Source organism: Gobius niger, assembly GCF_951799975.1.
Source record: "Gobius niger genome assembly, chromosome: 1".
NCBI lineage: Eukaryota > Metazoa > Chordata > Actinopteri > Gobiiformes > Gobiidae > Gobius > Gobius niger.
In genome coordinates this window covers 56,448,024-56,475,961 of record NC_136852.1, presented here as the reverse complement: position 1 = coordinate 56,475,961, position 27,938 = coordinate 56,448,024, and the positions used below count along the sequence as shown (strand labels likewise).

General features: G+C 40.6%; 1 protein-coding gene across 4 annotated transcripts in view; it reads right to left on the bottom strand.

Moving 5' to 3' along the window:
- Positions 1-27,938, bottom strand: part of rtkna (rhotekin a) — a 47,156-nt gene that overhangs the window by 7,819 nt on the left and 11,399 nt on the right. Inside the window, exon 1 of one of the 4 annotated variants that reach the window (XM_079560554.1) lies at positions 21,362-21,848. The exons of 2 other annotated variants lie outside the window; for them this stretch is intronic. In XM_079560554.1, coding sequence (XP_079416680.1) covers positions 21,362-21,460 — 99 coding nt within the window. In that variant the 5' untranslated portion in view covers positions 21,461-21,848. Of the gene's footprint in view, positions 1-11,037; positions 11,673-21,361; positions 21,849-27,938 lie in introns of those variants that run through there. One more of the 4 variants, XM_079560555.1, reaches the window with a different exon arrangement.

Below are 27,938 nucleotides of genomic sequence, written 5' to 3'. Positions count from 1 at the left end.
CAGCTTGTGAGAACAGAGAGAAAATACAGCAGACCAATAGTCAACAAGGCTGTAAACAGACTAATGAGCTCTGGTGGACTCTATACAAGTACACAGGCACACAGAAAGCCCGAGCCGCAGCCCAAATCCTTCCCGTGGCTCTGACCTGCTTGGACGCGCTCCTGTATTTTTAGCAGCTAAATCAACAGACTTCTCCTGCGGGTGATCTCAGAATAGCAGCGCAGCAGCCTAGATCTGACTCTAATCCACGTGTCTGTGGGTGTGTGTCAGGGTGAAACAACACTTAGAGAGACAAGAGTGAACACGCGACGAGATCACAGAGCACTGGACATGTAGTCCGCTGCCTACCAACAAATATGTTGTGTAGACCTGCACAACATAACACAAAAAGTATGAAATTTGTTGGCTGTCTTGAACATTACAATAACAATATTATTGCAAATATATAAAGACAAAAAAATAATTATGCACATTTTTAAGTAACCATGAGTTATATAAATATGGTCTTCCATCTGACTGTGACATGACATTGCCTCACCTCATTTTGCTGTTAATAAGTACACACCACCACTGCCAAGGCACTTGCAATGGTAGTGCCTGGACCTATATCACTAAAGAATCTTCAGGAGTGTAAAAACCTACAAGATACTATTCGTTCTGTTCTCGAGAAAAAAAAAAAAAGGGAAAGAAATTATAGAACGCAATTCTTTTTATTTTCATGTGAAGATATTGCATGTAGTATTCCAGAAGAAGACGCAAGACAAGTGTGTAATGCCGAGGTGGGAAGAAGATGAAGAGTTCAGGAAAGGTCAGTGTTTGGCAGAAAAGCAATGCACTCTGGGTATCAATCTGACACACTGACTTAGCCTGAATATAGACATAACATTTAGTGATAGGAGGAAAAACGCAGTTTAATGAAGCCGTTCTGGAGCAGATAACGGTGTAATTAGGGAACAATGTGCATCGAGAAATCAGCCAGCCAATCGTAATCATTCTTGGCCTTGGAAAATAAAAGGGGAAAAAAAGGTCTGCATTGCACACAAATTAAATCCATTCTTCTGTTATGATTTGCTGTATGCAGGCTTCAGTTATTTTAATGTTCAAGGCTTTTATAATACAATATTTTCCCGCCAAAGTAACCAAACTCTTGTACAATATCACACCTAAATAAATTTGCCTAACACCCCTGTAGGCTTTCACCAGGCGCCTGAGTGAACAGCAGATGGCTTCTTCTCTCATCTGCTGTCCTGACTCCTGTCCTGTCAGTCAGTCTCTGCTGCAGTGGCTCTGATCGGAGCGACACCTCCTCAAAAACACATACACTCGAATGCTGGTAAGGGACATGACGCCAACGCAGATGGTGCGTAATGGTTTGTTTATGAGGCGTTGTTCTGCGTGAGTAGGCTTTCCTGTTCAGACCGCTAACCCCCGAACCTTTGACCTCTTGTCGCTTTCAGCCATTAGTGCGTAGCTTTGTTTTGGCCTAAGGGGCTAACTTAATTACCCATATTACCACAACTGTACGACGCCATTTGTTTACCAAGAGGGAAAACAAGGGAGCATATGCATCTAGTTTCCAAGACTATTTCTTTTTTGATTCATTATAATGATAGTGTTGTGACTTATGTTTCAGAAGCAACGATTGGTCCAGAGTACATTTAAAAATAAAAGCAGGTTTTACAAATCCCGTGGAGACAGGATATTTTGTTATTTGTATAACTACGATGTTACAAAATATTAGGGGTGTTCGATATTGACAATAAATAATCTTTCAATAATAATTTTGCGAACTTGGATGAAGCAAACTCTCAGAAATATGCATATATAAGCTGGCAAACATCTACATTTACATTGCTTTGTCGCTCAAACATATAACTGTCTTGAACAAACTACAAAAGTGCAGAAAAACAGTTCTAAAATGTGGTCTGATCTTCATCAACAACATAAATATGAATAAATATGAATTAAACTAATAACACTCAAACAATGACATGTTATCAATTCAACTTTGGGTTAATCAGTCCACATAATATTTTGCAAGTAGTGCTGTGAAGTATCCAAGAGCTCTTTCGCCTGCTATCATCAATGGGAGAATGAATTCACAAGTTTATCAAGATAGTTTGCAGAAAAACCTGAGACATTCAACAGCGTAGAATAAGTAAGTGAACCCCTGTATTAAATAGCTGTCTGACCCTTCTTTTGCGGCAAAACTGCTTTCCTGTAGTTGCAGATTAGACGCTCACAATGATCAGGATGAATTTTGGACCATTCCTCTTTAACAAAACTGCTGCAGTTCAGCGAGATTCCTGGGTTCACTTACTTTTTCCTCCCTGTCCTGTGAATGTTTACATTAAAAATATGATATTGGGTGGTATCAGTTTAAGCAGACACTGTTTATTCATTCTTATGATTTTGATGAGGATCAGACCACATTTTATGACCACTTTAGGCAGAAATGTGGGAAATTCCAAAGTGTTCACATACTTTTTCCTTCCACTGTACATAGTTTTTGAAACTTTTCGTCGTTTCTTGTCATTGGAGATATAGTCAATCTTATAAATTTGCTCATCTTCTAAACAGCAGTTTCGATATATTTCCCACCTCTACAAAACATCAGCATGATCTTTTTCTTTACATTAGACAAAAGTGTCAACTGGAGGAAAGAACTTTGCAAAATCCCCAAACTAAACTCCACTAACACGCCCCGGAGTTGTCGCTACAGCCGTCACAGGATCAGCTGTGATGAGTGAAGACACATGCGCCAACACTGTCGCAAATGGTCATGTTTTAAAACACATTCACACACAGCAAACAACTTAGCCACTCCCATAGATTGCACTGGGACTTCTCTGACCAAATGGTTGCCTTTCAATTAGCCGGCCACAAATATGCGCCTCGCCTTCCTCTCCACCCTCTTCCTCTACTTTCTCTCGATGTTTAGCTGCTTTCTTAATTTTCCCAGGACAAGAGAAGGCAAGACATAAATGACAAGAAATGACAAGAAATATTGGTAATACATTCTACAAAACACTGATTTGGCATATGACATCCTGCCAACTGTATGAGTGGACATTGTGAACTGTCCTCATTACTTGACAATTCCGGTTTCTTCCATTAACTCCTGCTGACCAGCAGCAACTCAAGAGCTGCAGTTCTGGGAATGGCTTTGTTCAGTTTCACATTCATTAGCAGTGGAGACAAAACACTTTTATTGACAGCCTTTGCTTTTCTAAATACATATTTGTGGTTTGGCAAAAGAGGCAATGCATCTCGTGAACCGTCCCAGTCCATACTGAACACGACGCCAATATAGAGAACATGTTTGGGAGCTGGAAAAACAAGCAACAAACAACTGCTTTGTCGGAAACACTTGCCAGGCCCAGCAAACTCTACAACAATGCTCCAATTCACCATGCAAGGTCCCTATACAGTCTCTGCCATCACAGCTGTGTCTGGAGGCTAGCAGCAGCAGCAAAGACTGAATGGTAATGCTTATTAGAAACTCAAGTGAGGCGAGAACAGAAAGCAGGTGGAGATTTTGCATTCACCGTTTACAACACCCATGCTGGCCACGAAGCACTGAGACTGGAAAAAGCCATGCTCGCAGGGTCAGGGCCAGGGGTCTCCAATACTCTTCCCTGTGAGCTGCTTACACAGACTGAACATGGCAGATTCTTATGCTTTGAGGACACGTAAAGCTGATTTTTCCACTTCAAACTGTGATTTTTTGTTTTGTTTTGGCCCAAACTCTTTTCTAGCTCCCACAATCCCCTCTGCACAACCAAATTGCTCAAGCAAATTGATACGATGCATGTTTCAAAAAGTCAGGTACCCTGGCTTTAAGTAACAATGAGACTGACGATATGATATTTTGACATAAAGACAATTCTCTTTACATGAATGTTTGCAGATTGTGTTCAACTCTCTTTACTTTAAAGGGGACTAGATGCAAGTTGGCCATTTTATACTCACTACTGCCACCTCAGGTCATACGTGTAACTAGACCTTGAAAAATAGACCTTGTTGCATTGTCTTCACCTAGATTTTTACATGCATGAGATCCATGTATGTTAATTAACATGCATTGTCCCGACCAAATAAACCAAATTAAAAAAAAAACAAAAACAAAAAAAACTGCACCTTCTATATAAGCATGACAGCAATTCGGACCCGAAGTAACAACTTTTTGAGTGACAGTGCAGGATTTTAGAGACAGTTGTGGTTAAAAGGTCGGGGCTTATTCTACACCTTAGGACATTGCTGAAACATGTAGGGGAAGGAAAATACATAATTTTAACATTTTTAAACTCTGTATTGTCCCTTTAAGGGACAGCGTACAGACACATTAAGCTCATAGAGACATAGACAAAGACAAAGACCCCGTCGTTCTGCACTTGCCTCAACAGTTTCCTCAGGCCCACCCCCCCGTCAATGGCCGGTCGTTTTTCCTGTCCCCAAGAAAAAAATTCCAGCACCAAACCTGATGTACTGTGTATTTCCCATGTCTTGATGTTTTTATGATGTGCATATCTACTTTTGTAGGCACATTGAGATGCCTTGTGAACGAAATGTGCGATTATAAATACATGCCTTGCTTTACCTTGCCATTCCATAAAACATTGATACATATGAGTTGCTTCACCTACACAGCAATCAACTTAGACTCATATGGAATAAAAGCCTTTGGGGAGGTATTTGTTCGAGTGTTACAGGGATCCCTCAAACTACAAGTCAAAGACCACTGTTCCTGGTCCTGTCTCAAATGGTCAAATGTGTGTACACACTATGGAGGAGGTAACAATATGTTGATTGCTGCCTTCACTATCTGACAACTAGAGCATCCAATTATTTGCTGACAATAGCTCTAGCTTGGCGAGTGCAGAAAGTTCTCCAAATGACTTTGCAGCCAGCTGTTCACACACAAACGCAGTGTCAGTGTGTTTCCATGCAGCTGGCCAAGAGGAGTCAGAGGGTGAAGAAAACGATAAATTACTTACATCATATTAGTGAAAGTGCACAATTTCACAGCTCTCCCAAGTGCACAGAGAGAAAGCCGCAGTAGTGAACTTGTAGCTATAAAACACAATGAGTTGAAAGCTAATAGCACAGGAGGCTTAGAGTGTGCCAAGTAGTGATCACCGTACGATTTATAGGCCCAGTATAAAAGTGGATAGCTGTGCAGACTCAGCCTAATACAGCAGCTCTGTATTATCATATCAGAACACAGCAGGAGCTCAAACAAGAATGCACCTGTGCGTCGTGCTGTTTCTAAAGCAACCCTGCGTGTGGTCTATAACAGGCCAATGGAGGAAAGAATTAGAAAATGCTGCACACTCTCAGCAGACCCACACTCATAAATTACTGTTGTCTGAGGAAAACACCACATACTGGAGCTGGGGCTTTAGTTCATAAAGAGTTGCGGTACAAAGCCCAAGTGACCTGTGCAAACCAACACACACACATTCATAATCTAATGTTTTATCATTTCAATTCATGTGTATGTATGGAGAAGACACTTGATGAGCAAACAGAAAATACAAGCCACCATTTTGACAGGCACCCAGGACGGCCCACATCACCCCCTTTTTATCAACTCTGCGTTGATTTGAATGTTTTAGTCCTTTTCGTCAGGACAATGTAACATGGTTAAAAGCTCCAAAAAAAAGGTGATGCTGCATGATACACCGCTACATGTCACCACATTACTTCACAGAGCCAGATGTAAGAAAGCCAACTTAGTACTAGAAGCAATGCAGCCTGAAGTATATTGGCGCAGGAAAGTGTTGCAGTTTGGCATTGAGCCACTTGACTGGGGTATAGCCAGCTTTTCCAGTAAGGCTATAAAGGAAAGGTTCTGTACAAAGATCTGCATTTAGCATAGAAAACAAACTTCCTAAAATTCATTAAAAATCACCATAGTCTGTAATAGTTAGAAAAGCAGTCTACCTGATAAAGATGCATGTTTTTTCCTTCATATAACTGACCATTAATGGATTTGTAAACACATCTTCAGCTGGTATTTTTCTGTTCCTTGTCTGATTGACAGTTCCCAGCATGTTACCACACACCTCAGGTAAACATGTGGAAGCAGGAGGGAATGAGATCTGTTGCAGAGTAAAGCATAATTTATATTCAATCACAGCAACGCGACAGACAAATTCATTAACACCAAATCAGATTCTGAAGCAAGTCAGAAGCATTGCTTTCTGATATTTACTTGCATCAAAGGACAAAATGTTATGCTATACTTTATTGTCCCTCAATGGGAAAATTCAAACACATCCACAAAACAATAACACAAAAATCTGATCAACAATAAGAAATCACAATGATAAAATTGCACAGGAGAGCAATTACAACTATCTACTCATTATTCCTAGAGTGTGCTTACTTAGTATCTTGGCATAACATTGAAAGCCTTGGCAGTAAAGCTCAGAAGCGTCTTAAAATGTTATTTCAAGCCAATATCAATGTAAATAAGAGCATCAAGCATTAAGTGTTTAAAAGTATGAAATGTAGCAGTAGAAATAGTATTAGCTGACCAAATGGGAGCACAAGCAAACACAAAAGGAACAAAAAGGGCAAAAGGTCAAGTCATAGTTCCCCAAAAGAGGGATTCCCACCGTGTCTCTTCCTCCAGGCAGTGGCATGTGGAGATGGCACAGCAGCTTACTTCGACACATGCTGAGCATGTGGTTGAGCATTGTGAATCCTTAATTAGCTGACATTGTAGATAATAAGGACTGAAACAGCCAACATGTATGGTTTGTAATCCAGGAACAAGTTACCCTAAACTGCCCCTTTTCAGGCTGAAGAAAAGTGACCTATTACCTCTAGTTACAACCCTCTTAATGTAACACAATAGCAGCAAGACAGACAATAACAACAACCTGACAGCCAACATGCACATAAGAATAATATTGAAACGGCACATTAGGAATCTGCACATTGAGGTATAACTGAGATTTCTTTAAGTGTGTACTCTCAAACACGATGACTATTGTCCATCATGTTTCAGACCAACACACAAAAACTGTGCTTAATCTACAAGTGAATCTGAGAATAATTACTGTAGGAAAGCCTGAAATACAGTAAATCAGATCAATTATAATATTCATGAGGATTCAAGAGCTGAGCATAAGTTAAGCTGATGTAACGCTCGGTCCTGCCTCTTGAGAAAAATAATATTAAAAACGGGAAATAGGCTTGATAAGTCAGCCGCAAGAGAGATACAGTCTATGAAAAATATGGAGGAAAAAAAAAACGCAGCATACCTTAGTTTGAATTCATCATAATTACCCTTGTCGCAAATGTAGAAGGACATCCACTCTCACACTCGCTGCTTGTACTGACATCACAAGCCTACTCTGACTAATTGTTCCCATTAACCTCGACTGTCCCTGTAATTCAAATACACAGCCAGAATATAACACTGTTCTGCCTGGTGAAAAAGAGAACAAAGAACACGTTTTTCTTTCTGCATAGAATTTAAGTGAACAACTAACATAGATTAAAAATATAAGTATCCATTTGACAAGGGCTTTGAGAGAAGACTGAAATATGACCAGCTAAACAAATACACTACAACACGCAAAACACACTCAGAACATGCTTGTTAGGGTCAAAACTATAGAGTTTGCTGGTTCCATGGAGATATTTCAAAGAGGACTGCAGTCTATCCAAATTTCAACTAATTCTGCAGCTTTACCATCCCTGCTCTCTCTCACGCCATGTCTAATATTATGAACCACTTTGGTCAAGTTTTTCCACAGTTAGTTAAAATTGGAACGAAGGTCACCATGGCTTTGGTGCGTAGTTTATTTATGGAAGCTGCCGAGCTACATATAAACACTTGGAGCACATGTGTCAAACTCCAACAGCAGACACCAGTAGTAAAGTCTGCTCTTCTCATTTCACCACATGCTTTAGCTTCTGTTTTCCGTCCAACATTAAGCACCATGTGACCACGATCATATGATATACTGTATAATAAAACATACTATGGTATGACTGAGGCTACATTGTTGATATTTTCATTGATTTCATACAATATTTGATGAAAGAGGCCAAGGGAGCAGGACAAAGGGTTAGCATAGATGGATTATTCATTACATTAGGCTTTGACTGTTCTACCAGAAACCGGGGTCCAGGGGGGTTTGGTGCTTTTACACTCCCTGTCAGAGAGAAACATGCAAACAGACAGGCCAATCCACCAGAGAGAGCTGCTGAAATAGATGTAGCAGGAGCCCAAACCCCATAAGAAGCATGTAATTGTTCGCTTGTTTGGACATCATCAGAATCCAGGTACGACATTGCAGAAGTTAAAAACCCCCAAAAATATGAAAGTTCAGAAAGTAAAAGCCATTCTAAATGAAGCAGATTTATGATATTCACATCATACTAGCATCGTAATATTGATGATGGACACATTTTAATGCTAATCAGAAAGGTTTTTTTTTCCCTCACTAAACACCACACAATGTGATTAATTTAGTTGTGGGCTGAAACAATCTTTTGTAGCTTTAAATTGCCTGTAAGAGGCAAGTACAATATGGAAGGCTACTTCTGGTGGTTCACACTTCACAGTGGTCGGTTAAATCTGCCTGTCACTCCTGCAGAGCTGGTTGGAGGCAGACCAACATGAGAAGTATTTGGTGAAAAGTATAGATTGCGTATGTCTGTGTATAGAGCTGCAATAAACTGAAAAGACTTGAATATAATCTTCTCAAATTGGCAGGAACACACTCGATTATATTTGTCGTCAACCCCCGAAATCAAATTATAGACACATTTAAAGAGATGCTCAATGCTTGCTTCACACTGTTCTTAATGTACGTCAGCTACAAAAGCTCATAGTTTTAAGTGTAAGCTCCAACAGAGGGAATAAGCATGCAGTAAGAAAGTGACACTATATTATCAACAAGCTAAGATAAACTTGACAGACATGGATTGGCTGACTGTAAGCCAGGGCTGGTATTAGCTGCTTGTCTGATTACCTGTCTGTGTGTGACACAGACAGGACACACTTCCTTACAAAGCCACCAATCCTTTTCACAAGCACCATCAGGTCATCAACGCTGTGACTGCTCTCAGGTGAACGCTTTAACTCACATGCCTTCTCACTTATCTGTGTCCGCTCAGCATCAGTGTTATGGTTTTGGTCCAACAGACACACTCATACACTCTCTGCATAGCATCGTATGAATCATTGCCATCTGAACTGTAATACTGTCTTCTTATTTGAAATGAAGAGTAGTACCCTTTATATTACTTTGACTGTAGTCATTCACCCTTGGCTGACTACAATTCTTTTCATGTTGTAATATTATTTAACTTGAGCGTCTAGTCAATACACTAACTGCTTTTGTGTCACAACGCTCAAAAATATAATAATAATAACAATAACAATAACAATAATAATAATAATAATAATAATAATAATAATAATAATAATAATAATAATAATAATGTATATTTTGTATGTGTCTTGCCCAAGGACACAACAGGATGACTGCTCTCTCCCACCATAGCCACTGTTGCCCCCAATATATTGTAGTCATGCTGGCCTTAAATGTCTAGAACTGGCAAAGAGGACAGAATACTTGGGTCCAGAGGCAGTTTCAAATTTATTTCTCACACTATGTTCCACTTGGGCAGGTGAGCATGCACACACAAACGCAGAAGCACTTGTCCCTTTTGCAGCTGCTGTCACACCTTGCGCAGCATGGATAAAGGCTGGCAGTTCCAGTCCTATACCTTCCTCTGCCCAATAAAGATTCTGGGCAACGACTGGAAATGATCAGCAAACACAATGACCTCTGCTGCAGAGAGACTGTGCATGTGACAATACAAGGTGAATGAAGAGGTCTGCAATATGGAAGAGAGGGAGCATGAAAAGGTTGATGCAGAAAGCTAGTTGTATAGACAGAGGCTTAGTGGACTCTGCAGTAAGTGGTTATTGATTAGAAGACAAGGTCCAGAGCCTTTTGTGACTGAGCAGGACACACAGGAAGCTGATTTTTGTCTTGTGCGTGCCATAGGAAAACAAGCAAATACAAAATGTAGGAGTGTGGATGTGAAGTGTATAATACAGGATACAACAGCCACACACATGACAAACTGACCTTTTCAGAACTAATGATCGAAGATGGTTGTGCAGAAGTCACCACAGGAAGACACAGTATGTGTAATAAGCACACAGTGGCAAAGTAAATGCCAAAGTGTGCATTTCCACTCATGTTGCTTTATTGGTCAGTATTTTGTGCAATAGTTGACCTTTCATTCACAGGAAGCATATATATATATATATATATATATATATATATATATATATATATATATATTCAAAATATTTTATCACATAACAGTAAAGTGCCGCCGCTTGAGGACGTGTTGATGGAATAAACTTAAAGTAATTGTTTGTTGGAGTCTCTCCCTAAATAGTTTGGTTTCTTAGTGTTTTGAGAGGAACTTGGAGACGGTCCGCACTTCTGGGTTAACATTTGCTCCACTTTAAGCCCAGTAAGTGACCTCCTGGCATATATGAGTCTGTGTGAACCAGAAAACGATTACTCGTCGATTAATCGATTAGTTCAGTCCTAATATATATATATATATATATATATATATATATATATATATATATATATATATATATATATATATATATATATATATATATATATATATATATATATCAAATGGTCACACAGTAACTTTCTTCTTCAGCAGTTTGTCCATGGAGTAGCTCTCACATACGACTTCTGTTTTCAGTTCTGACAATTCTCAATCTCCCCAAACCAATTATTCATCCACTGATTACTTAGGAGCTAATTAGACATCTGTGAATGGTGCTACAGAATGGATTGTTCAATGGGCACAGAGTTCCCCTTGAATGTCACATTGCAGTTGACATAAAGTTAGCAAATTCACCGGGATTTCCACGCTTTTACTCGCGGGAACGAAATGTGACTTGACGTTGGTAGCACGTGACTCAACCGTTTTTATTTTGTGAATGAATAAAACATACATCCTTACCATTTGACTGATTGAGTTCATCATTTCCATGCGTAAAAACGCTGTTTACTCGCGCGTCCTGCAGTCCGGACGGTTTACGCAACACTGTGGTCCGCTGAATGTGTCACTCAGCCAGTCGCGATATTAACTCAGTTTTCCTCCCGATGGTGCCACATCGCAAAATCCACACTATTCCAAAAGTGGCTGAAGGTTAGCGCCCCCAGAAGTTAAGTAGGTTCGGTAAAAACACAAACGCCACGTTGCGAGAAGTGCGGATCGTACTGTGTCCTGTTCTCTTCATTATCCCAGCCCCTTCGTCGAAACGCTGTACGACTGCAGTCCAGGCTCCCCCACACGCTCACAAGCAGAGGATAAGAGCTGACCGACTGATGCACCAGTCCTGAGCTTCGGAGGAGGCGACACACACGAGGCGTGTGTGCTAATCTGTGCGTAACTGCGCGTGGAGCAAAGCAGAAGCCTACACTGTCATTTGGGACGGCGGTTCTCAGCAGTTGCCAGAGACAAGCAGGCTCCCTGTGGGGGCATCCCAAGGTCGGTGGAAGCAGAACACTACGCTAGCGAATGCCAGGAGGTCATTTACTGGGCTTAACGTGGAGCAAATGTTAACCCAGAAGTCCGTCTCCAAGTTCCTCTCAAAACACCAAGAAACCAAACTATTTAGGGAGAGACTGAAAAAAGAGGGATTGGACAAGCTTCAGCACTGACCATTGGGTGTCAATCAAATCCACTGTAGCTGTTTAATGATACCACCCCCACAATGGAGAGGGGCATTTATAATGACACTGCATTTTTATACTTCACCGTCTATTCAAAACAATATCTATTAATATGATATAAATTATGCAAATTCTTCTGCTCTCAAAGTATTATTTGTAATTTAGAAAATCCGTATTTGTTGCATAATAAAAACATATTTAATTTAATAAGCAAAATCATACAACACAACATTTGAAAAATGTATTTAAACTTGACATGAGTTGTCAACCCAGTTATGTTTGACCGCGAAGCATTGTGTAATAGAGCACATCACCTTGTCAGCCAGTGATGGATGGGAGTGATTTTGTGGGCAGGTGGAAACGGAAAGCCCAGCTCATCCTCGCTAGAATTAAGTAGCATAGCAATAAACAGGCTACTGCGAGCCAGCTGACAGAGAAGGGGGTCCTATAGGCTCTGTAGAATATCCCATGGAGGATTGTGAGCAATTGGATCAGGTAAATGTTAAGAACATCTCAGCGCAGAGAAAACAATAGCTGCCCTTTGTTTGTTTGTCTGTGTTTTTGTGGGTGATCTGTGAAGTAAGTCCAGAGATTGCAGCAGATGACATGTGGGAGGATGAAGATGGAGGAGGAGAGAGTCACTCCGTGGGCAGCTTCAGTAAATAACAGCAGCTAATGTCCAGCTCATTGGTCGAATGATGCATCTATGTGAATACCACATTTTCTGCGATATACAGTCATTGAAAAGGGCACAGCCACGGAGCCAAGGCTCAGCCACAATGTTTCATTCATATCTTCCTCTCAGCTAATCGAAGTGTGTAGACATGCGCAACAAAAACAAGATGAGCCTTGATAACTAAGGATTTAGAGCTGTAAATATCCACTTAATCAGATTAGCTTTCATCAGCAACAAGCTACACCAGGGCATGAACTAGGAATTATGTCAGAGGGAAGTTATCTAGAAAGAAATCTGTCACAAAAATTTAAAACATCAGAGGATAATTTAAATTGTTATTTAGTTGAGAGTGTCAAAGTCCGAGTGAGAAACTCACTCTGCTGCTTCATGGCCTCAGAACACCTCATACCAAAATAAATAATTTTCCAAAAAGTCTGCTGCCCATAGCTGCCTTCTCTGCAAAGCCTTTGAGAGTTTTTTTTATACTGTATAGGCTATCTAATAACATCAGCTTCAGTAAAGCTAATCTGACCGTTTGTGAAGTAGTTTGATCACCTCCTAATGTCCATTTAGGAGAATTGCACCTCTCTGCTGCTTCTCTTGACTGGAAGACATGACAAGACTTGTTTTAAAGTTGTTCAAGGTGTTTTGTCACCACCAGGAAATAAAAACACGTCGTTTTCTCCTTACGACACCACAGTTACAACATGGAGATGTACTTGTGGATATAGATGTTAGGCGGAAATTAACTGGACTGATGAACATGAGCAGTACCAAATTAACTCTGAAGATACATAGTCTGTATGTGCTTAAATGTACCAAAAACATTGACAGACACAAATCATGAGGCACTTACATACATGGCCACAGGATTGCAAGAGTACATACAGTACATACAGAGTTCTCCAAGCTATGTACCCAACAACATTACAGATCCGGACACCCCTGTTCAGCAACTGTGGGCACAAGACCAGGTCCAAAAATACTCCCTGGGACTGCATGTGTGAAGCCCATAGTTACGTAACCCTGGTGCATGCCCACTGACACACTGACCAATGCCTGTACCTCTGTAGCCATAAAGAACTGGAGTCTCTAAACCACTAAGGAGCAGGCCTGAGCCAGTCATGGTGACCCTGAAATCCCCATACTCTCCCAACTCTTCCTCAGACTCCTCAAGCAAAGATAATAGGGATTAACCTTTTTGCTGTCAGCTAATGCTAAGATTGGAAACACACAGTGACATGCTGTATCGACACCTGTCAAGTCTGAGTCCTAATCAACCTGAAAGGAATTGTCAAAGCTCACACAAAGGCTTATGGGCAGCACAGTCCTTATGCCTTATGGGTCTATATTACATTATATATAGGACATTTCAAAATGACAGCATACTTAGGTGTTTGGTAACTTCTTCTTATTTTCTCCATTGTTCCAAGTTATCTGCCTTCTAGAGGGCATTTGACTCTATGCAACTGAATTTCCTACATTTTTACACTAACTAGCCTTCAATTCGGAAAACATTTTCAAGAAATGCCAACAATCATTTTAAATTCTACACAAAAAACATTTATAATAATATATATTACATTGACTATAATCACTTACATTTGTTATAATTTATTCTTCAATGAACAATTAAATGAATGTTTCATTTCCATATAGTCTCATACAACTTTTCCAAGCAATGGCTATGAGCATTTGACCCCTGTGTGACATCACCCATCTGGAGCGTTGTTCCACTGAGCTCACACACTGGAGACACAGGCTGTTTTTGTTTTTAGGGGGCGTTATATGGGGGTCTAAACTGCTCCGTCATGCCTCTCTCAGCACCTCACGTAAAAACAACTGCCTCCTTTGAGCACCGCTGGCCTCTATGATCTGCCTCTGCTCGTGCTGCTGACCCGCCCCCAAACTTGGAATTCCCCTGGGACTAACAGCCTGCGGACTTTCCTCAACAACAAAGTCCTAAATTTACACAAAGCCCACAATCCACCGCCACCAAAGTCGCAAAAAATATCAACGAGATTGGTTGGCAAGATTTTTTAGTATCCAACCTGTGGAATGTTCATTCTGTGTAAAAGTTAATTTATTAGCGAAAAATCAAAAAGCAAGTTACAGCCTTAAGATACAAAGAAATATATATACATTTTTAATATATTTTTATATATTTTGCATATTGTGTCCCTCTGTCTCTTTTGAGTCCTGTCCTCAAGTCTGTAATAAAGTTAAATTGAATTGAAATTATACATATATACGAAATTCACTCCTTCATGAGTGGTTTCCTTTGCCATAAAAAAACAAAAAGGAAATGTAGGGCCTGATTTACTAAAGGTTTGCTTACATAAACATAAACGCCACAACACAAAATCATTTATATATTAGTTTTGCTCCGCTAATAATTGAACTAGTTTCTAATGATAAATCAGGTGCAACATGCTATAAAACTGAAAGTGGTTATTTTAAGTCATACTCACCACTTGGCCCAGAAAGTGGTAAAGGTTCTTATTGGGTTAAGGCTACAGAATATGTTCTATTGACAAAGTGACAAAGCATCTCAAAAAGGTTTACAGTGGGGCATATAGGGCTGGACAATGTGACAATAAACATTCAATTGTGATCAGGTAAAACCACACACTAAACTAAGAAACAGGTGTTCTAACATGACAAGTCTACCAGATCATAAATCAAAAAACAGCATCGCACACTCAAGTAGCCGATGTCCAGCTTTTAATCAAGGATGATAAAGTTTCAGCAATAGCCTTCCTCAGATCATTCTTTTTTCATTTTAGAACCACAGTTTATGCAGAGTGTACAAGTCTACCAGATCAATAACGCTGGCCACACCTGGGAACAGCAGCTGATAAAAGACGCAGATAATAAGTAGATGGTATGGTACAGTATGGTATATTATGGCAACGCACACAGCCACAGCGGCTAGGAGCTCCTACAAAAGGCATGGTCTCAGACCATACCAATTACGGTTGTAACGTAATTCCATTGTTACAACAGTACTGTCCCGCTCTACCAACTGTTGGTAGAGCAAGTCATCTCTTGATTGGATGGTAGTGGGTTCGCTTCTCAGCTTCTGAAGATATACACTGTCGTTGTGTCCAAGACCCTTCACCCTCCTTGTCTCCAGTGTCTGCGTACACTGTTGTAAGAATGAGAGCGTGAATGGGTGAGTGGTTCCTTGACATAAAGTGCTTTGAGTGCCTAAAGCAGGTAAAAAGGCGTTATATTTCCAAACTTTTGACCAGTAGTGTGGATTAGTTCAGACACTCAGATTCAGAAAACTTTATTGACCCCACAGGGCAATTCATTTGTAGCAAACCTCAGAACATTATACAAACACATCAGAAACAGTCACTGTGTGCCACTCCAAATAATTCAGACAAGAGTAGAGGCTCAAGATCACCAATAGTCCATAACAATAATAAAAATAGAGCACATTTGAAATGGTCTATGTTACTTAAAGGAATAGGCCACCGTTTTTACATACTGAGATATGTTCTTACCTCCCTTTAGTCGTGTTAATATATCCCCGTCTGGTCTTTGTCCGTGCGCTCTGCCAGGCAAACGGAGCACATACGCAGCCTCTCCCACATGTCATATAGCTCCGAAAAAGCTCACGATAGAAGCTACCAAGCTCCTCCACGTGTTCCCTATTTAAATAAAGTTACGTGAAGTGTTTTCATGCGAAGTATATTTACCCAGAAATGTAGCATGTCGATTTTATAAGCAAATAAAAAGGGGAACTATATTGTGAGGCGTAATGATACGAGGAGTAAAACGTCCGCGCAGTAACTCCTAAAGACTTCCCCCGCTCACTTCCGTCAATAACCTTTAGGAGTTACTGCGCGGACGTTTTACTCCTCGTATCATTACGCCTCACAATATAGTTCCCCTTTTTATTTGCTTATAAAATCGACATGTTACATTTCTGTGTAAATATACTTCGCATGAAAACACTTCACGTAACTTTATTTAAATAGGAAACACGTGGAAGAGCTTGGTAGCTTCTATCGTGAACTTTTTCGGAGCTATATGACATGTGGGAGAGGCTGCGTATGTGCTCCGTTTGCCTGACAGAGCGCACGGACAAAGACCAGACGGGGATATATTAACACGTCTAAAGTGAGGTAAGAGCATATCTAAGTATGTAAAAACGGTGGCCTATTCCTTTAATAAACACACAGTTCAGTGGCAGAGGGGACAAAAGAGTTGGAGAAACGATTAGTTCCCGAGAAGCTACATAAAAACGACACCCAGAAGGCATGAGTGAAAACTCTGAGGACAGAGCATGGAGAGGCTGACCCAGGGTACATTTAGTCTTCTTTAGCGCCTGCTCCTCCCATAGACACTGTAAGTCTCTTTGTTTAACCCCAATAATTTTAGAGCAGGTTTTGACAATGTTTTGCAGCTTGAAATAAAAAAGGATCCTTTTATTTACATAATCATATGTTCTAAAGATTACATGGTGGACACCAAATTCCTGGTGGCTGATCACTAGCTGCGTGTTAACAACTTGATGAAGGATGGAAATACTTCAGCGAAAGAGACTTCTCCATTCAGCAAGGTCGGCAAGTTTGTTGTTTACAAACTTTTGACAGGTATGCATCCTACATGAAGCTCTAGTAACGCAGTAAGTGGTCATTTCCCAGGAACTCGCTGTTCACCACAGAATATTCAGAAAATAAGCTTTGAAATGGGTCTAGGCTCATTTAAATAGGAAATAAACAGGAAATACTGGTGCTCACAACTTCCTTCATTGAAACTAATGTAGCCACATCATGCACTAAGCCAATAAGTAATCTTGTAGCCCAAGCTGCTGAGGTGCTGGTTGTCTAGTCCAGATGTACCAACATTAGCTCTCTGCCCCGTCAGGTATTTCAAACTCGCTCTTCGCTCATGCAGGCTGTTTTTCAAAGGAAACTGGCTCAGGCCGCAGCATCCAGCTTGTTCCTGTTCACACAGTGAGCCCATTGAGTCCAGGGGTGCTGGTCGTAACTGTTACATGGGCTGAAGTTGGGTGGAGACATAGGAGTTATTGGAGGTACAGAATATTTGGGGGTACAGAACTCAAATCCATGGCGCAGGTAAGTGTGGAGTTAAATGGTTAGAAGTCAGCAGAATTGGGCCTGGGAGAGATGCCGGAGTTGAGAAATAAAATAAGCAGAGGTGGGGAAATTGTGTGTCCAAGCACTATGATACAAAGACCTCTTTCTCATAGAGCGCTTGCGTTGGCATCTAGATTTCAAAAAAAAAAAAGAGAGAAATTGGATAAAATTAGACGATTCAGAGCCATACTGGCACGCACGACAGGACCACGGCGCAGCGCAAACAACTGTAAAAAGGTATGTCTGTTCGTATTTAAGCTAACTACTAAACTACAGAAATGGGCCAAACAGCCACCGGGAAAGATGTCCAAATTGAATTAATATAAATCAAGGTGGCCACAGCAGTTTGCACAGTTTTTTTTGGCAGGATGCTTAAAACCCTTTAAAGAAGCTACGTACCGCCCACGGGACGTGCACCATCAAATGCATACCTATACGCACCACAGTCACATTGCCCGACATGTTACTAGTCAAAAAAATAGATTTGGGTTCCATGTAAAAATTATGTACAATGTTAATTTTTACAGATATTGTTGATCTGTTTGAAATATGTTCATGTGGTAGTATTTTTATAGGCTCAGAGTGTGTTTTGGTTCCCACCTATTTATTGCAGCTGTGGACCTTTATTTTCATCAAAAAATGTAGGCGAGGATAAAGAAATTATTATTTTATTCAGTACTGTAGTTGATAACTTGCCAATAGTGGCAATGATAGCCATACTGATTGTTCTGGCTACAACTAGAGACTCACATGCAGAAGAATTATGTAAACTCCATAAGGGACATTAACAGCAATGGTTTTAATTTGAAGACGTCATTTTACAGGCGAGTGAATCAAAATGACCTACTTCAGTAAAGGGTTTATCCCACTTAATCCCATAGAAATAGGGTCCAAATAAACACATTTAAATCCACATGTAAAAGTTTTTCTGATCCAGATGATTTATTATATTATATGACATTAATGCATCCCAAAATTCCAGTATCTGCCCTTGTAGTTCTAGATGTAGTACAACTAGAAAGCATACAGTTACAGCTCTATCTATTTCCTGATCTTACAGTACTGCAGTAAAGCTGATCAAATATTTACTCTCACACTCGAAGCACTCATGCAGACGGCAGCACAGCAAGCGGCAGCCCAACATCCAGCGCACCGTTGCAAAGGAATGTGTTCTGGCCCAGATATGACAGTTTCAGTGTATAAAGAGACAGCGAGCAGTCTTCGGTTTAGCACACCTTCAACTGAGGAAACACAACCCGCAGTGCTGCCTCACAGCTGAAGCAACACAGCTATTTATTTGCTGACTGTCCTTTTAGCTTGTGGTGCTAAAACGATAGACTCAGTAAACAAGTACCCATGTCAAGCAATGAATGAGTAAAGATTGACCTTGTAGTGGCCAAAATTGCACTAAGACTCTCCTGTGTAAGGACAAGTCAAATAATTGTATTGCTATTGAGCCAGTCCAAAATCAACAGGACAAACAGCGAATGCAGGGGTCCATGCCAGTGGATAATTTGGCCCTGCAGTGTTCAGAATGTGTCCAACTATCCCAGGCATGGCCCCAGCTAAGTTTAGGGCCTGAGAGCGTGTGAGAGGTCGCACCCAGTGTCCAGGGGGTTCTTCCACCTGACCCCCTTATGAGAGCTTGTCAGGGTCACCGGCTGTGCGACCACGACTGCTACTTTAATTTAGAGGAGAAACCAAGAGAGTGATGGTGCAAAAAGATGAAAACTGAAGGGCAAAGCAAAACGTTACTTAACATGGGCCGGCAGTAGCTTGAAGGTTGGTGGTTTGATCTACGTTTTCACTAAGTTACTGTCATTTTGTCCTCAGGCAAGACATTTGCCTTCAGGGTCTACGTACGTACACTGGTGCATGAGTGGCAGAGAATGAATGGATGAGCATCCTTGATGGAAAAGTGCTTTGATGGCCGAATGGAGGTGGAAAAGCGATATGTATGTGAGAGCTATTGCCATTTACAATCAACAAAAGCAATATTCAGTGGTTTTCATTTCATTTACAATTTATTAAATGCTATCTATAAATAAAAAGATTGATTCTTTACATTTATTAATTTCCCTGATTTTGTGTTTGACAATGTCTCAAATTTAGTTTGACACAATTTGATATTTCACAGCATGATTTTCTAATATTAAGCAACTTTCACAATAGGCTATGTGTTTGGACTGAAGTAGAAATGGAAAGAGGTCCACTCGCAAACCAATGACATCAGCCTACAACAAACAGAGAGAGTGCTGTAATGTCTGCTCGGCTATAACAAAGGCCGAACAGACGTGTAACTTGATGTCAGAAATAGGCTGATTTCAGCACTAAAATTAGATGGGTCAAGGGCCCATGTTGAGGGGAGTAAAGAGGATATGTACAGTAGTAAAAGAATGCAGCTAAGAGGGGAAAACCCAACAAATCAGGAGCAATGGGACAAGAATGAGCTTCACTTCTGCCACAGGAAATGCTGTGTTTATGAGTGGTAGTGGGTTCAGTGACATCACTTTGTTTCCCCCGGTGGGAAACGACAATCAGGCATGACTACTTCCTGTTTCCCATCTCTCCCATGCATTCAAGAGGTCCACACTGCACCACTGACCATGCTAAGCTAGACAATACAAGAAAACAGAAGTGTAGAGGAATGCAGTCACTCCTCCTAATAACCGACTTGTTAAAACCTGAACAGCGCAAATGTTACTTCTTACTGAGCAGAGTCTATACAAAGCCTGCTCACTCTCAGTCCTCCTGAGATCACGTTATACACACCTAAAAATGCGTTCACAACATGTACAAGCCAAATTTGATCATCAGCGTGACTAAATGATGACTAAATTATTGAGAGAATGTGTCTGGATGGGAGTAGCCAACAAACAGATGTGCTGCAATGAGAAACAGACAAGAGGAGGAGTTGACCAGACAGTGAGGTTTATGAAAGAGCCCCCCAGGCAAACAGTGCGTTCGTAGTGCTTTTCATAACGAGTTGAAATTACTGTTACGCAGTGGGCCGAATGCTCAGACACATACAAAGAATCCCTGTCTAATAAAACCCACCCAGGCAGAGGAGACGGGAGGCGAGACCATCTGAGCTGTTTACTAGAAAAACACAAGCGCAACTCCCCTATAGTTCTTGCATAGAGCAGACCCTCACCACTGAGCTGTCTCTGAAGGAATGAAGTTTTCCCACACGATGTCTAATGGCTATTGAGTTATGGAGCTTAAAGTGGAAGTGTGAGACTAAGCAGGACAATCAAATTCACAATGTTGATGGTGTTATCCACATTCCGATATAACCCAATTTTCAGACAAGACATCACCTCTTCTTCAAAGCGATGAAACCTAAAAATCTGATTAACTCGACCCATCGTTGTCAACTCGTGATGCTGACCATGTACCTCGATTCATAAGACTCTTCTGAGCATTAAAATTTGCTGAAACAATGAAAGGTAACTTGTATGAAAAAATAAACAGAGATCACTTTTTCAACAAATTGCAGTGAAAGTATGATACCAAACTGAAGTTGTATCTTTACAGGGACAATATGAGGCCTGTATAAACTTGCAAAAGTTGTACGAATCAAGTGGCCCGTGTCTGTCACTTTCAGGATTAGACACAGAGTGTCTCCCATAGGGACTCGTGAGGTCATGTGTGCAGCTGTGGAGTGTGTGTGAAGCCTGGCTCCAGAGGGACAAACAAACTGACAGCAGAAACCAACCAGCAACATAACCCACAACCTGCCCCATAACCTGTGAAACCAATATGAGACTGATTGTTTAACTAAAGAACAAGAGGAAAGTGATGAGCAAGATTTTTACCTGCAAACTCAGCGCAATCTGGCGTATGTACATCATGTTTAGGTCTTCCAGTATCCATAGTTTTCCCTCCATGTCTGCAAATTTGTCCAATGGCATCATCTGGACGGTAAAAATCGATCCTGTTTTCTTCTTACAAGTTGGGACAGATGTTATAAACTAGCCCACGGGCACCGTCTCGCTAAACAACATAGTGACAGTTCTTTGGCGTGTGCCCGTTTGTTGAAATAGTCCACAAAAGGGTTGAATGAGCAAAGTTGAGAAACGTGGAGAGGATGACAGCGCTGGGTCTTTGCTGTGAAACGACCCACAACACGTTAGAGGCGCAACTCTTCCTCTGCGGGAACTTGTTCTCCAACTTCTTCCACTTCTCCGCGCGCAACAAAGCTGCTCAGAAACACCCACAGAGTCAACTCCAAGGCAGCTGCAAAAGAATGGAGTCATTTAAAACGCACTTGTGCTCTTTGTGTCGCCGTGTCCCGAGTGTGAATGCCGTCTGTAACTGTGTGTCCGACAAGAGACCCCCCTCCACCCCCCCTCCACAAAAGGGCATCGCCTCTGCGGGTGTGAGTAAAGTCAGCGCGACACAAGAAGTCCACTGTGCGCGCTCCCCCGGCGTTCCGCTACGCGCCGCGGTGTTAACCCCTACGTTACGCTTCTGGATATGATAATGAAGTGTATAAAAAGGCACGGCAGAAAAAACTACACGCGACAGTGAGACGACTGTGGCCCCACGCCCGTTTGGATAAATAAACAGCCAGTGTCTCGCAGCCGCATAACCATGATAGCGCCATGAGGGGCTTTGTTCTTTACCGGCTTCTTTGCCATTAACTCTGCGACAGCCACATCAAGCGACTGAAAATAGATAAGAGTGAAAGTAAACGACCAGAGCTGTAAACTCTCGAAATTATGATTCCCATTTTATATGCTTCATTACACAAGACCGCCTTTAATCTAGACAACTAAGTAAGTCTTTTAACCTCTTTCCCCTCTTTCCCTAAAAGCTTCTCGCCTGGAGAGCAACAATATAATGCCTTACCTTATATAAGACTTACAAAAGTGATCATAACTTTGTTGTCGCTTTTTGTCGCTTTTTATGACGTTTTGAAGTGAAGTTTTTGCCAAGTTTTTGTCACTTTTAGTTGTGTTTTCATCCCTGTTATTTTGACACTTTTTTCCAGAATCTTTGTTTGATTTGGGTCCCTCCGGTGTGTGAACCATATTTGTTTTCACGGCTGGACATTTGTCCCCCAACACATCCACATTTACAAGACCACACATGGCACAAACGCCTCAAGACTGGAGTATTTGGGGGTCAAAACAAACATAATCCTCATGACATACTGGCCTCTGTGTGCCCTGTTGACATGTTAACATTGTAAAGAAAAGAAGAATAGATGCCTCATAACATAATGCCATATGCAGCTTCTTGGATGAGAGGCAAAAGGTCCACCACTTAAACCAAGTATAGTGGAGCCGATTTAAAATATAAGATGAATGAATAACTTATATACAACATATGTGACATCACCTTTAACTTTAGCCCTACACTGTTGTTTTCTGTACACTTTCCCAGATGCAGTTTTTGTAAGTGGCTTTTGAACAGAACAGAAAAATCCCCTAACACACCATAAAACCATTCTACATTTTCATTGTCACCTGATCCGTTTATGTACTGTATAGCCTTATTGTCACAGACCATTTGCCGCCTCAAAGCTGAACGGAAAGCTCATAGATACGTAAATCTCCAACCAATCAGATGCCAGCAGTGACACCTTTTGACAAGAGCCTCGAGTCTGAGCAAAACAGAGTGAAACATAGCTATTATCTGAATGACAGGGCAGTGAGGCAGAAGGCTGCGCATATTTCGCTGTCTCCTCTTGGATGTGCTGAGGACAAGGACATGTCAGATATGAACAAATGGTAGATTAGTAAGAAAGGCCCTTGTGGGCTTGGGATTTTCCCATGTTACAAGATAATTGTCTATTGATGGGCAGGTGGATAAGCTGTAATAAGCCTTGTAAAGCCAGCAGGTACTTAAAGTGACAGGTTTTTAAGGTTCAATAATTATAACTTAGCTTGATGTGATGAAGCCTGTGGCAACTTTTAATCATAATTTTACACAAGTGAAGTGGCAATTTCATTTGGTAAAGTGTTGCTAAAACACAAGAGACATTGGTGGCACGCTGGCACAGCGGTTCGGGCTCGTGCGTCACAGCTAGAAGGTCCCAGTTTCGATTCACACTTGGACGGTGCCTTTCTGTGTAGAGTTGGCATGTTCTCCCCGTGTCTGTGTAGGCGTCCTCCGGATACTCCGGTTTCCCCTACCACTAAAAACATATACAATAGGTTAATCCTAAACTCAGGTGTTTCTGTCCATTAGCCTGGCTTCACATGTGGTGATGGGTCCCCGAGTACCTGCCAACGCTGGCTGCTCCTACAGGTCGCCCCAGCGGTGATGAGGATGGGTCAAATGCAGAAAAAGAATCCTATACTACACGGATTAATAAAGCATAACTTAACTTAACTCATATATGTTCCATATTCCAAGGATAGAACTGGGACTAGTTGGCCCATTGGTACAGTATGTTTGTAAGACAGCATTTGTGGAAATTCTTTGTGGCTCACATCCTGCATACATCTACAGTTATAAGGAACAGAAATAAGTGAAAAAAATCAAATCAGAGAAACCTTGGTACAAGACTTAGGGAAATCTTATAGAATCTGGTGAAACCTCTTATCTGTAAACAGTGAATTTCATATTTTGTCTTTTTTCAATGGATTGCCAAAGCCAGTGGCACGCCTCCTACACTGTGTTCCAAATTATTATGCAAATTACATTTTTCTCTGATTTTCTAAATTGTCAACTGAAATGAGAGTCAGTACAATTTACACGTCTTTAACTGTTAGAGGATCATTTGAATGTGGTTGAAAACAAAACAAACAGTGTTAACAGTATTTTTTCCAAAAATAAATATAGTTAAAAACTCAAAATCTACTGTTCCAAGTTTTTATGCAACTCAGCTTGTAATTAACTGAAAATGGTCATTTGTTGTAGCATTAGGAGGTCATACTTACTGAAATCAAAAGGTATTTCATCAAAAAACCTCTTAACAGGTCAAGTTATATTTTAACATAGGAGCCCTTCTGTGACAGCAGCTTCAAAATTCTAAAATCCATAAAACTTGTGAGTTTTTGGAGAGTTTCTGCTTGGATTTCTTGGATGTCAGGATAGCCTCCCAGAGCTGCTGTTTGGATGAAAACTGCCTCCACCCCTCATAGATGTTTTTCTTGAGGCTCCAAAGGTTCTCAATAGAGTTGAGGTCAGGGTAGGACTATTCTTTACTGTATGACATGGTGCATTGTCATGCATGAAGATGATTTTGTTAGGGAAAGCACGGCTATTCCTTTTGTGCCATAGAAGAAAGTGGTCAGTCAAAAACTCCACATATTTTTCAGAGGTCATTTCATACTTTCCGGGATCCTAAAGGGGCCGACCAGCTCTCTCACCATGATTCTGGCCCAAAACATGACTCCGCCCCCTCCTTGCTTTTTTTTTTTTGTACTTTACACACAAATGTAAAAGGTACATTTTTTTTTACAAGGAGCAAAATTAAAAAATAAAAATCAATGAAAACCCCAGCTCCCGCCCCCTCCTTGCTGACGTCACAGCCTTGTTGGGACATTGTGGCCATTCACCAACTATCCACTACTCCATTCATCTGAATATCCAGGGTTACACGGGACTCATCAGTGAACAAGACTGTTTGAAAATTAGTCTTCATGTATTTCTGAGCCACTTCAGCCGTTTCTGCTCGTGAGCATTCGATTACCAGTTTAGGGGAGGCCGGATAGAAGGTTTTTGCACAACTGCAGCCTCTGGAGGGTCCTAAACCTTGATGTTCGGGAGACTCCAGAGGCACCAACAGCTTCAAATAATTATGATGATTTTATTATTATTATTATATTATGATCTTTTTCAGTAGTTTTTCCTTTAACTGGACTTAACCTGACAACTAATCATCACAGGCGTCTGAGACTGATGTCAGTGATTCAAAGAGCCCTGAGACACAACCATCCATGAGTTTCATTGAAAACCTTTTTTTTTTTTACCTTTCTGACACTGAAATACAATTTCCATAATACTTTTGAACGCAGTGTAGTCGCCATGTGATCTGCTCCTTACAAAATAGAGATATAAATTCTATAAATCTATAATAATCTATAAATTATTTTGATAGCTTTATAGCACTTTTCCATCTACATTAGGGTTTCAAATCACTTTACATCAAGAACCACTCATCACTCACACTCTCATTTGTACACAGTGTGCACAGACACTGATAACGACAGTCTGCACCTGCGGGTGCCAGGATTTGAACTGCCAACAATGACTGCGGTTGTAAAACAACCTGCTCTACCATCTGAGCCACCGTTGCCTGAAGCACTTACCATTATCTTTATTATTCCAGATGCCCTTCCTATGCAAACCACACTGTGTCAGGAGCCAGTACTTGGTCAGTTCCAAGCCCAGATGAAGGGGTTCTGTCGGCGAGATGCACCAGGGTTTGGCAAAAGCCATTCCTCAAGACAATCCATGTGTTGAAGTCAGTATAATCGATGTAATACATTTTTTCAAGCCTCCATTGAAACAAATTCTGCGCTGAATATGGCTTGGTTGAACACACCGAAAGACAAATCACTGCACATAATATTTTTATAGTTGCATTTCCTCTACCATAGTATTTTGGGTTCCTGTTCAGATGTATGAAACACGCAAGGCTTCCTGTCCACGCATCAGCTGGAGGAAGAACAATGTGTCAAAGAGCTGAGTCAGTGTTCAGCTGAGCTCCAACAAGGTGATGTGCAATTCATACATCTGTTACCACGTTGCAAAAATACAGTTGTGCTCAAAAGTTTACATACCCTGCCATTTTTAAGAGAATATGAAAGAAAATACAACATTTTTTTTCACTCACAGTTAGTGGTTGTGTGAAGCCATTTAAGTGCAAACAAATGAGTTTGCTCTTTTTAAATCATATCAATAATAATAATAATTGAAACTACCATAATGACTCTGATCAAAAGAATTGGATTGTAAGTGCCTTGTTTATCATTTTATATCCCTTTCCTCTTTTATACAGTTCAACTACCTTTTCTCGCAGATCCTCTGACAATTATTTTGCTTTCCTCATAACTCAGAAACCAGATACACCAGTGCAGCACTGGTAGATAGATACAAGTGTCTGTTAGGAGCCCAAACACTCACTGCCCTTTTATACACACACACACAATAAATACAAACACAGATCACAGGTGAGGATGCTTACCTTTAGTAGCCAATAACCATTCAAAACCGTTTGTGTCAACTTGTGTGTTTTTTATCAGGCCAAGATCACCAGGGTATGTAAACTTTTGATCAGGGTCATTTTGGAAGTTTCTCTTTCCATTATGATTTAACAAGAGCAAACTCAGTTGTTTGACCATAAATGGCTTCACACAACCACAAACTAGGAGTGAAAAAATACTTTTTGTATTATCATTCATATTCTTTGAAAAATAGTCCAAAAATAAAAAATTCTGCCAGTGTATGTAAACTTTTGAGCACAACTGTATATGGTACATTACTGTTGTACAATACCTTTTTAGCTTCTGCTAAAGATCAAGACCATTCGTATCTACCCATGAGTGGTGTCATTTAGTAAAGACGACAAAGTATTAACACCTTTGCAAATTAGTATTTAATTTAGAATATGGATTAGTTTCTAGTTATTGATTATTTTGACTATCCTGGATGTAGGTTAAATACTTTTTCAATTATTATTTTGGCACCAACTTGCCATCACAAGAGCTGCTGCAGGATTATTCAAGTCAAAATGTCGATTGTTGCAGTTGGGTGAAAAATTAAAATGACACAGCAAATGTTGTAAATGTGATTTTATGTTCAAAACACAACTTTTAAATTGTATGAATATTGATAATAATCATAAAAAGTCACTGTGTCTTGCAGTGCAGTCCTTATTTGGCCCCTGCAGAGAGCAGTCATGTATTTCATCTTCAGTGAGAGCTAAATGTGAGACTGCAATCAAAGCGTGGCAGCCGCTCTGGGCTCAAAGATGCAGAACCCCAACCACAACAAAGAAAGTCGGATTTTGAGACGAGAACCACCCACAGGGCCTCTGCGGAAAAACAAGCACCTAAACACTCAAACCCAAGAATAAACACACTTTATATTTGTGCATGCCATTACTCTGGGACACAGACAAGCTTCAGCTGCTGCAGAAAGATCTCAAAAAGCGAGTTAAAAATAGTTGATGAAGATCAATGTAATTGTGGGGTGAGGAAATCATTGTTGTTAATGTATAGAGTACATTTATGGCACTAAACATTTCAGTTAAAGAAGGGTAGGAAAATACAATGTCTTGAACTTTTTACAAATTTGAATCATTCACCCTGTCACAGTATGAGTACTACTGTCTACTACCACAGCAAATTAAGTACTTACTGACAAACTTACAAATCATTAGTCTCAGTCCACAAATTGGGCTGCACGGTAGCGTGGTGGTTATAGTGCTCGTGT